Raw genomic sequence first — 12,272 nt, forward strand, 5'->3', positions numbered from 1 at the left:
ACTGATGGCTGCTGGGGGTGGGGAGTAGGGAGAGGAATGGGGAGCAACTGCTTCACAGGTCTTGGGTTTCCCTTGGGGACAAATAAAATGTTTTGAAACCACTGAGAGGGGAGGGTTGTACCACATCTACAGTGCACTAAATGCTGCTGCACTGTTCCCTTTAAAATGGTTATTATTTTTTTAACTTTTTACTTTATATTGGGGGGTAGCCGATTAACAATATTGTGATAGTTTCAGGTGGATAAGTAAGGGACTCAGCCAAACATATACATGTATACATTCTCCCTCAAACTCCCTTCCCATCCAGGCCGCATATACATGTATACATTCTCCCTCAAACTCCCTTCCCATCCAGGCCACATATACATGTATACATTCCCCTCAAACTCCCTTCCCATCCAGGCAGCCACATAACACTGAGAAGAGCTCCCTGCGCTGTATAGTAGGTCTTTGTTGGTTATCCATTTTAAATATAGCAGAGTGTACATGTTGATCCCAAACTTTCTAACCATCTCTTCTCCCCATTCTTCCCCACTTGACAACCATAAATTCGTCCTCTAAGTCTGTGAGTCTGTTTCTTTTTTGTAAATAAGTTCATTTGTATTTCTTTTTAGATTCCGCATATAAGGGATGTTATGTGATATTTCTCCTTCTCTGTCTGACTTACTTCACTCAGCATGACAATTTCTAGGTCCATCCATGTTGCTGCAAATGGCATTATTTCATTCTTTTTAATGGCTGAGTAATATTCCATTGTCTCTATGTAACACATCTTTATCCATTTCACTGTTGATGGACATCTAGGTTGCTTCCATGTTTTGGCTATTGTAAGCAGTGTTACAATGAATACTGAGGTGCTTGTATCTTTTTGGACCATGTTTTTCTCTGGATATATGCCCAGGAGTAGAATTGTAGGATTATATGGTAACTCTATTTTTAGCTCTTTTAGGGAACCTCCATACTGTTCTCCACAGTGGCTATACCAAGCTGGATTCCCTCCAACAGTGTAGGAGGGTTCCCGTGTCTCCATACCCTCTCTAGCATTTATTGTTTGTGGATTTAAAATGGTTAATTTTAACTATATACTCAATATCTTATATTAACCTGTATTGGAGGAGGATATGAAAAACGAATATATAATTTATATACATATGACTGAAACACTTTGCTGTGTACCTGAAACTAACAGACCATTGCAGATCAACTATATTTCAATAAAAATAAAATGATAAAATGTAACATAGGAAAGAAATGGTTAATTTTGTTATGTCAATTTCAAATCAATAATGTTTTTTAAGAAGTTATAGCTTGTGTCTGTGGGAGCTGAGCCGTCACAAGCCCCGCTCGCTCACCTCCCCGGTACTCGGCGTTGTTCCGCCAGTCGGCCAGGTCGATCTCTGCCGTGCCAGCGATCACCAGCTCCAGCTCCCTGGCATCAAACACGGAGACCAGCCTTGAGTCCACCACCTGAAATCCATAGTAAGCTTTAGCCTACAGATCCAATGTTATTGAGAGGTTACACTCATCATTACCACTTCTGTGGGCTAAGCTGGGAAGCTCACCACTGTTCACAACCTTTTCCCCCTCTCCCAGTGTTATCACGTTTAAGTTCAAAATCATGACATTCTGAAGCACAACGCTTTAATGAACTGGGAACTCAAAAAAGGCCCCCTGCTTTTCGTTACCTCTGATATTCCCTCTTGGAATGATGTTATGAACCAGACTGACTTGCCTTTCTGTAGTCACATTTAAGTTTCCCAGTAACACTACATTTTAAAGGCAAAACGTCCAATTTGCTTTGGAGTGAGTCAGTAGCTATTAGCGCTATCACTTCACTTAAAAGGAATCCTCTCTTCCACATACAAACTAGGACTTATTTCCTGAGAATGGACTTTATATATTAAAACAATTGTCTTTTTCTTCCCTTCTCCCTGTCACTTCTTCCCTCCCTCCTTCAAAGATCTGGGAGGACCTGCTTGATTAGAGGGTTCTGAGCTCTGGCTTTACGTCTTGTTGCTGAATGTATGTGGTACCACTGAACACCTACAGCAGACACCTCCTTTAATCACACTGGTGGACCAGCCAGTCACCCACTCCGATCTCCAGCAGAGCAGCAAAGAATACCTTCAAACACCCAAGCCCTTGTTTCTAAACTGGAAAAATCTAACTATGTCAAGTTTTGGTAAACAGGAAGCCTAGCAGCTGTCGGTGTCCTCTTTTTTAAAAAATTATTATTGATCTCTGATGCTTTTTAAAAAACTTTTTTATTGAATGACAGATTATTTAAATTCTATAGTGTTTTATAATTTTCAAAAGTTTCACATGTGATTTCATGCAGCTTATTTTGTAAGTCACTGTCCTGATTTAGCACCTCTGCATGGATTATGTTGCACAAAGTGACACCACAGACATATCTCCTTTGATTGTGTTCTGCTTTATTGCACTCTGCAGATACGCCATTTTTCACAAATTGTAGGTTTGCAGCAACCCAAGATCATGAGATGATGGGTGGTTTTTTTAGTAATAAAGTATTTTTAAAATAAGGTGTGTACATTGGTTTTTTAGACATAATACTGTGGCACACTTAATAGACTACAGTATAGTATGAGCAGAACTTTTATTGCACTGAGAAGCTAAACAACTGATGTGACTCGCTTTATTGCGCTAATGGCTTTATTGCTGAGGTCTGGAACTAAACCTGCAATATTTCAGAGATCTGCCTGTAAGAAAATAAAAAATTTAGCCAGAGTGGATAATTCCCTCCAGTGCCTTCACTTCACTCATTTTTATCTCACCGAATAAAAGGGGATGCAACACACATGCGTCTTGGCAGGATGGGCCACGTGTTTTCACAAATAGCTCAGCAGGGCCACACTGATGCGGGTTTTGTGAGACCACAGAGCTGGGTTTCCCAGAGAACTCTGACCCCTCTCCCAACACCCTCAGGGGGTCCTCCCTGCATGCTGGTGAGTAGAGCTGAGCCCTCTTCCTGCCTCGTTCTTCCTCTCCCTTCTCCTAACAAGACCCTGCCGGGCCAGGTCTCACCTCGTAGAAGCCCCGCACCAGTGCCTCGGTCTGCTGCACCACGCCGCGCTCCACCCGCCACCTCACCATCCTCTCGATGTACTCCTTCTTGTTCTTCTCTGTGACCTGCGTGTTGGCACCTCCAGATTTTAACTCCCTCTCCGTTACCTTGTGGGGAAACAAAGATCATGATGATTGTTGACTTGCTTTACCTTGCAGTGAAACAGATCAGTTTTAAGAGGATGAACTATTTGTAAAAAGTTCTCTTTACACTAGTTCAGCATCTTTACCTCCTTGGTTCTTTCTCCTTTCCTGGAAGTTACTAGAAAGGCTCTGCTTGTTCTAAAGTAGATACATCAGTACCTTAGAAAAGCTACAGTTTTATTACATAAAGAGGAAGCATGTTTCTTAAACTTAAGAGGCCTAACTGAAATAAAAGAAAAATGCCCCTGGTTACCCCTAAGTGGACTAGAATGTCCTTAACTATACCCAAGTCCCAATTACATCACATTCTTAACAAAAAAATCTTCCCTATCAACAGCAGATCATTGGCAAAAAATAAAAGGAGGGTGGGAGAGTGTTTCTGCAGTAGGTATAACAGGGGCTGAAGGGTGACACCTCGACCTTGAGAAAGGAGAGAATGATGTTGCCGCTTAGTATGGAGATGCATGTTTGTTAGGACAAGCTAACAAGAAAAGTTATGATTTGTGCTTTACTGTTTTGAAAGGCAAGAAGGCAGGTAACATATATTAGACACTGTTATCAAAAAGTGTTGGTGTTTGAAGGGGGAAGCATCAGTTATCTTAAATTTGCTTAAGGGGTTCACCTCACTGGTCAGTGTGATTAATATAAGAAAAATGAGGCATAATCATTCCTGTTATTGTTTAGTTGCTAAGTCATGTCCAACTCTTTTGCAACCCCGTGGACTATACCCCTCCAGGCTCCTCTGTCCATGGGATTCTCCAGGCAAGAATACTGGAGTGGGTTGCTATTTCCTTCTCCAGGGGATATTCCTGACCCAGATATCAAACCTGTGTCTCCTGCATTGACAGGCAAATTCTTTACCACTGAGCCACTAGGGAAGCCCATAGATGTACTTAGTTATAGATTAAAAATATATGTACATATTTGGCACTCGTGGGCAAAGTACCCAAACAAAATAGTTTATAGAAGTCTGCTTATTACTTTATTTGATCACTTGGGTGACTTTGGTAAATATGAAATATTGGTCAATTATAACATAATAGTTACCACCTAAGATCCATATCCTTTGGAGCCTCTGGTTTTTACCTGCCCAGTTAGAGACTATTTCCTGACTCTAAGTATGTGACATAACTAAATTCTGGCCAATAATGTACAAGTGGGGGTGTTATATGGCACTTTCATGAGGCCTCTTTAAAGAGCAGGGCTGTTTCTCCTTTGTCCTGCAACTTCAGACACGGATGTGCTGGTTGGGGGCGCCATATTTATCAGGTTGTGGGTGAAGGGGGCCATTGTAGGAATTGAAGCCTTGGGTTGCCTGCCTCCACATTTTTATGTAAGAGAAAAATAAACTGTTAATTTAAGCAGGGTCATTGAGTTTCTTCATTAGCAGTTGAACTTAATCTTAACTAACACACTGAGGAAAAGCCTGTGGTGTCTTTCAGGTACATCTGTCTGTCTGGCTATGACTCAGTTTTCTAAAACCAAAATCATCACTCTTAGCGATCTCATTTGAAAAGATACAGGATCAGTTTAAGCTTAAACAGAAATACATTTTCTAGATCTATAACACATCCCTATTTTTATCACTGGGAATGTTTTCAACTTTCTCTAAGTTGTTCAGTTTCTCCCTTATACACACATGAAGGATTGCTCTTTTTATTTTCAATGTTATTTTTTCCTCTAATTTTAATGTATTTAGTCATTTGTAGTTTACTTGATTTCTTTTGAGTAGATAACATGTGTCCATGGAAAAAAACAATTCAAGTGCTATAAAAAGCCATACAGTGAAAGACAAGTTTCTCTCCCCAAACAGTAGCATATTATATACACTGTTCATTATCATGGTCACATACACACCAAAGCTTTTTTCTTTTTTTAGTTAAAGATACACATTGGCCATTGTTTTATACTGGTTTGTTGTTGTTATTCAGTCACTAAGTTGTGTCTGACTTTTTGCAACTCCATGGACTGCAGCATGCCAGGCTCCTCTGTCCTCCACCATCTCCTGGAGTTTGCTCAGATTCCTGTCCATTGAGTCAGTGATGCTATCTAACCATCTCATCCTCTTCTGCCCCCTTCTCTTTTCCCAGCATCAGAGTTTTTTCCAATGGTCGGCTCTTCACATCAGGTGGCCAAAGTATTGGAGCTTCAGCTTCAGCATCAGTCTTTCAAGGGTTGATTTCCTTCAGGATTATACCAGTTTAGACCTGTCTTATTCTTTCTTTGTTATTGTTATACTACCTGTCTTATTGCTTATGATTTATATGTAAATGGATGGGCTGGGGTATCAGACCACATATCGTACTAGTCTACTATTTCATTGTGTGAATGAATTATAATTTATTTCATCAGTGTTATACTGCTGAACATTAATATCGGTTCAGATTTTTTTTGTGGTGATCAACAATGCTGCAATGAAGATTGCTATCCGTTAGTCATTTCAATTAGATGTGAACATATTTGTAGGTCAAATTTCTAGATGGAGATGCTGAGTCAAAGGCAGGTGCATTTAGAATGACGATAGGTATCATAGGGTGCCTTTCATAGACAGTGAAACAAATTTCTTCTTCCTTCCACCTACACTCTTGTGCAGAGTGCCTGTTTCTCTCCACCATCTCCAAAATAGAATATGGCTAAGCTTTCTGAACTGTGAACTTCCAGATGTTCAAGCTGGTTTTAGAAAAGGCAGAGGAATCAGAGATCAAATTGCCAACATCTGCTGGATCATTGAGAAAGCAAGAGAGTTCCAGAAAAACAACTATTTCTGCTTTATTGACTATGCCAAAGCCTTTGACTGTGTGGGTCACAGTAAACTGTGTAAAATTCTGAAAGACATGGGAATACCAGACCACCTGACCTGCCTCTTGAGAAACCTATATGCAGGTCAGGAAGCAACAGTTAGAACTGGACATGAAGCAGTCAATAACCTCAGATATGCAGATGACACCACCCTTATGGCAGAAAGTGAAGAACTAAAGAGCCTCTTGATAAGAGTGAAAGAGGAGAGTGAAAAAGTTGGCTTAAAGCTCAACATTCAGAAAACTAAGACCATGGCATCTGGTCCCATCACTTCATGGGAAATAGATGGGGGAAACAGTGGAAACAGTGTCAGACTTTATTTTGGGGGGCTCCAGTGGAAACAGTGTTAGACTTTATTTTTCTGGGCTCCAAAATCACTACAGATGGTGACTGCAGCCATGAAATTAAAAGATGCTTACTCCTTGGAAGGAAAGTTATGACCAACCTAGATAGCATATTCAAAAGCAGAGACATTACTTTGCCAACAAAAGTTCATCTAGTCAAGGCTATGGTTTTTCCAGTGGTCATGTATGGATGTGAGAGTTGGACTGTGAAGAAGGCTGAGCGCCGAAGAATTGATGCTTTTGAACTGTGGTGCTGGAGAAGACTCTTGAGAGTCCCTTGGACTGCAAGGAGATCCAACCAGTCCATTCTGAAGATCAGCCCTGGGATTTCTTTGGAAGGAATGATGCTGAAGCTGAAACTCCAGTACTTTGGCCACCTCATGCGAAGAGTTGACTCATTGGAAAAGACTCTGATGCTGGGAGGGATTGGGGGCAAGAGGAGAAGGGGACGACAGAGGATGAGATGGCTGGATGGCATCACTGACTCGATGGACGTGAGTCTGAGTGAACTCCGGGAGCTGGTGATGGACAGGGAGGCCTGCCGTGCTGCGATTCATGGGGTCACAAGGAGTCAGACATGACTGAGCAACTGATCTGATCTGATCTGAAAATCACTGCAGATGGTAATTGCAGCCATGAAATTAAATGACGCTTACTCCTTGGACCGCACAGAAGTGCTCTGGCTGCGATGGACTGCACAGGGCATCGGAGAGGTGCTACCCCTCGCCCAAGGTCGGGGCGGTGGCCAAGAGGAGCTACCACACATCCAAGGAGTGGCAGCTGCGCGGGTGCAGAAGGGCCGAGAGGAGCTAGCTATTCCACATTCAAGGTCAGGAAGGTTGGCTGTGAGGAGATATCCCTTGTTCAAGGTAAGGAGCAGCGGCTGCGCTTTGCTGGAGCAGCCATGAAGAGATACCCTACGTCCAAGGTAAGAGAAACCCAAGTAAGACGGTAGGTGTTGCGAGAGGGCATCACAGGGCAGACACACTGAAACCATAATCACAGAAAACTAGCCAATCTGATCACACGGATCACAGCCTTGTCTAACTCAATGAAACTAAGCCATGCCCCTAGGGCCACCCAAGACCGGCGGGTCATGGTGGAGAGGTCTGACAGAATGTATCCACTGGAGAAGGGAATGGCAAACCACTTCAGTATTCTTGCCTTGAGAACCCCATGAACTGTATGAAAAGGCAAAATGATAGGACACTGAAAGGGGAACTCCCCAGGTCAGTAGGTGCCCAATATGCTACTGGAGATCAGTGGAGAAATAACTCCTGAAAGAATGAAGGGATGGAGCCAAAGCAAAAATAATACCCAGTTGTGGATGCAACTGGTGACAGAAGCAAGGTGTGAGGCCATAAGGAGCAATATTGCATAGGAACCTGGAATGTCAGGTCCATGAATCAAGGCAAATTGGAAGTGGTCAAAGAGGAGATGGCAAGAGTAAACATCGACATTCTAGGAATCAGCGAACTAAAATGGATAAAATGGACTGGAATGGGTGAATTTAACTCAGATGACCATTATATCTACTACTGTGGGCAGGAATCCCTTAGGAGAAATGGAATAGCCATCATAGTCAACAAAAGTGTCTGAAATGCAGTACTTGGATGCAATCTCAAAAATGACAGAATGGTCTCTGTTCATTTCCAAGGCAAACCATTCAATATCACAGTAATCCAAGCCTATGCCCCAACCAGTAACACTGAAGAAGCTGAACGGTTCTATGAAGACCTACAAGACCTTTTAGAACTAACACCCTAAAAAGATGTCCTTTTCATTATAGGGGACTGGAATGCAAAAGTAGGAAGTCAAGAAACACCTGGAGTAACAGGCAAATTTGGCCTTGGAGTACAGAATGAAGCAGGGCAAAGGTTAATAGAGTTTTGCGAAGAGAGCACACTGATCATAGCAAACACCCTCTTTCAACAACATAAGAGAAGACTATTCACATGGAAATCACCAGATGGTTGACACCAAAATCAGATTGATTATATTCTTTGCAGCCAAAGATGGAGAAGCTCTATACAGTCAGCAAAAACAAGACTGGGAGCTGACTGTGGCTCAGATCATGAACTCCTTATTGCCAAATTCAGACTGAAATTGAAGAAAGTGGGGAGAACCACTAGACCATTCAGGTATGACCTAAATCAAATCCCTTATGATTATACAGTGGAAGTGAGAAATAGATTTAAGGGACTAGATCTGATAGACAGAGTGCCTGATGAACTATGAATGGAGGTTCATGACATTGTACAGGAAACAGGGATCAAGACCATCCCCATGGAAAAGAAATGCAAAAAAGCAAAATGGCTGTCTGAGAAGGCCTTACAAATAGCTGTGAAAAGAAAAGAAGCGAAAAGCAAAGGAGAAAAGGAAAGATATAAGCATCTGAATACAGAGTTCCGAAGAATAGCAAGGAGAGATAAGAAAGCCTTCCTCAGTGATCAATGCAAAGAAATAGAGGAAAACAACAGAATGGGAAAGACTAGAGATCTCTTCAAGAAAATTAGAGACACCAAGGAAATATTTCATGCAAAGATGGGCTGGATAAAGGATAGAAATGGTATGGACCTAACAGAAGTAGAAGATATTAAGAAGAGGTGGCAAGAATACACAGAAGAACTGTACAAAAAAGAGCTTCATGACCCAGATAATCACGATGGTGTGATCACTCACCTAGAGCCAGACATCCTGGAATGTGAAGTCAAGTGGGCCTAGAAAGCATCAGTACAAATAAAACTAGTGGAGGTAATGGAATTCCAGTTGAGCTATTTCAAATCCTGAAAGATGATGCTGTGAAAGTGCTGCACTCAATCTGCCAGCAATTTTGGAAAATTCAGCAGTGGCCACAGGACTGGAAAAGGTCAGTTTTCATTCCAATCCCAAAGAAAGGCAATGCCAAAGAATGCTCAAGCTACCGCACAATTGCACTCATCTCACATGCTAGTAAAGTAATGCTCAAAATTCTCCAAGCCAGACTTCAGCAGTATGTGAACAGTGAACTTCCTGATGTTCAAGCTGGTTTTAGAAAAGGCAGAGGAACCAGAGATCAAATTGCCAACATCCGCTGGATCATGGAAAAAGCAAGAGAGTTCCAGAAAAACATCTATTTCTGCTTTATTGACTATGCCAAAGCCTTTGACTGTGTGGATCACAATAAACTGTGGAAAATTTTGAAAGAGCTGGGAATACCAGACCACCTGACCTGCCTTTTGAGAAACCTATATGCAGGTTAGGAAGCAACAGTTAGAACTGGACATGGAACAACAGACTGGTTCCAAATAGGAAAAGGAGTATGTCAAGGCTGTATATTGTCACCCTGCTTATTTAACTTATATGCAGAGTACGTCATGAGAAACACTGGGCTGGAGGAAGCAGAAGCTGGATTCAAGATTACTGGGAGAAATATCAATAACCTTAGATATGCAGATGATACCACGTTTATGGCAGAAAGTGAAGAGGAAGTGATGAGAATGAAAGAGGAGAGTGAAAAAGTTGGCTTAAAGCTCAACATTCAGAAAACGAAGATCATGGCATCTGGTCCCATCACTTCATGGCAAATAGATGGGGAAACAGTGTCAGACTTTATTTTTTGGGGCTCCAAAATCACTGCAGATGGTGACTGCAGCCATGAAATTAAAAGATGCTTACTCCTTGGAAGGAAAGTTATGGCCAACCTAGATAGCATATTCAAAAGCAGAGACATTACTTTGCCAACAAAGGTCAGTCTAGTCAAGGCTATGGTTTTTCCAGTGGTCATGTATGGATGTGAGAGTTGGACTGTGAAGAAAGCTGAGTGCCAAAGAATTGATGCTTTTGAACTGTGGTGTTGGAGAAGACTCTTGAGAGTCCCTTAGACTGCAAGGAGATCCAACCAGTCTATCCTAAAGGAGATCAGTCCTGGGTATTCATTGGAAGGACTGTGTGAAGCTGAAACTCCAATACTTTGGCTATCTGATGCAAAGAATTGACTCACTGGAAAAGACTCTGATGCTGGGAGGGATTGGGGGCAGGAGGAAAAGGGGACGACAGAGGATGAGATGGCTGGATGGCATCACTAACTTGATGGACATGAGTTTGGGTGAACTCGGGGAGTTGGTGATAGACAGGGAGGCCTGGTGTGCTGTGATTCATGGGGTCGCAACGAGTCAGACACGACTGAGCAACTGAGCTGAACTGAACTGAAGTTTTCTGATTCTTGATGTTCTCATGAGGGAAAATGGTATTTCATTCTATTTAAATTTATATTTAAAAAAAATTGTGAATGATGTTGAATATTTCCTTTCCTGGGAACTATCTATTTATATTCTTTGTTAATTTTCTATTGTGTTGTTGTTCATTTCTCATTGATCTGCAGGATCTCTTCTTATATTGAAAGACATAGACTTTTGTCTGTGCTATATGTTGCTGCTGCTGCTGCTGCTGCTAAGTCGCTTCAGTCGTGTCCGACTCTGTGCAACCCCATAGACGGCAGCCCAGTAGGCTCCTCTGTCCCTGGGATTCTCCAGGCAAGAACACTGGAGTGGGTTGCCATTTCCTTCTCCAATGCATGAAAGTGAAAAGTGAAAGGGAAGTCGCTCAGTCATGCCCAACTCTTAGTGACCCCATGGACTGCAGCCTACCAGGCTCCTCCTTCCATGGGATTTTCCAGGCAAGAGTACTGGAGTGGGGTGCCATTGTCTTCTCTGGTGCTATATGTTACAATGTAGCAAATATTATGCCATTTTTACTTTGTTTATGGTGTAGTTTGACATAAGGTATTAAAAAAGTAATTTTAGTTGACTATGTCTATCTTTTCTTTCATGACTTTGTCACATCTACAACAGTATTTCTTACTGCAAGTTAAAAAGAAAAATTCTTTCATTTTCATCTTTTTATTGTTCTTTTAAGCGCTCAGCTTTTTCACCAATGTGAAATTAATTTAAGCATAATGAGTTAGGTTTGGGATCTAACTTAAGTTTTTTAAGATGGATACCCATTTGTCTTAATCTATTTTGCTAAATAATTGTGTTTTTTTGTTTGTTTGTTTGTTTTACAAATTAACCCTACTATAGGGAAAATGTAAAGGATGGGCTAAAAGTAGTCATGCAGAAAAGATAGTGTATCTTACACGCTCATCTAGTACATGGGGGAGGACAGTTAAGTGAATCACATATTCTTGAATATATTTAAATACACTCTCTAAGGATGTAAGAAAAAATAATTTTTTTCTCAAATGTGGAAAAGAGTATTCTTCAGAGGTATTTTTATGCAAAGATAATGCATCAAAACACTAACATTTTCCAGGACCTGAACAAGATTCTTGATTGAGATGCGGGTGTTGGGTGGTCTGCAAGGTTCAGTGGGTAACTCTCACCCATAGATTCAGCACCCTGCCCAGTCATGAAGGTACTTATAAAGTATCCCAGCTTACTTCTTACAGCATTCCATTACAAAAATTACACGTCATAGGCTTTTGAATCTCTTGCAAATGATGTTCAAAAAACCTTAATTGTTAAATCTGCTCAGGCTATCAGGCTGGTCTGATAAAACTATAAGCCAGATGATTCAACGTTATATAAACACTGGAAGAAAAAAAATGGGAAGCTTCTCATATAAAATACTATTGTGATACATTTTGGAGGAGTAAATATCTGGATGCTAGAGATAAAAAGTATTGTTGTAGCTGCACAGATAGGAGAAATATCTTACAGATATATTGCACATTTTACAAAAATGCTTTCTGATCCACTGTCACATTTGATTTTCAAAAAACTCAATAAACTAGATCCATGTCAAAATGAGAAAAGAAGACATGAGTAATTTTAATAAAGGCTGCTGCTGCTGCTGCTAAGTCGCTTCAGTCGTGTCCGACTCTGTGCGACCCCATAGACGGCAGCCCACCAGGCTCCCCCA

At 41.3% G+C, this 12,272-nt stretch overlaps 1 protein-coding gene across 3 annotated transcripts in view; it reads right to left on the minus strand.

Annotated features, from left to right (window-relative positions):
* The window catches only part of HECW1 (HECT, C2 and WW domain containing E3 ubiquitin protein ligase 1), a 490,597-nt gene that overhangs the window by 13,959 nt on the left and 464,366 nt on the right, over nucleotides 1–12,272 (minus strand). For all 3 annotated transcript variants that reach the window (XM_025291383.3, XM_025291385.3, XM_044946810.2), the window contains 2 exons: nucleotides 3,046–3,192; nucleotides 1,353–1,467 (listed from right to left, as the gene is read on the minus strand). In XM_025291383.3, coding sequence (XP_025147168.1) covers nucleotides 1,353–1,467; nucleotides 3,046–3,192 — 262 coding nt within the window. The remainder of the gene's footprint in view (nucleotides 1–1,352; nucleotides 1,468–3,045; nucleotides 3,193–12,272) is intronic.

This window comes from Bubalus bubalis, chromosome 8, assembly GCF_019923935.1.
Source record: "Bubalus bubalis isolate 160015118507 breed Murrah chromosome 8, NDDB_SH_1, whole genome shotgun sequence".
Taxonomy (NCBI): Eukaryota; Metazoa; Chordata; class Mammalia; order Artiodactyla; family Bovidae; genus Bubalus; species Bubalus bubalis.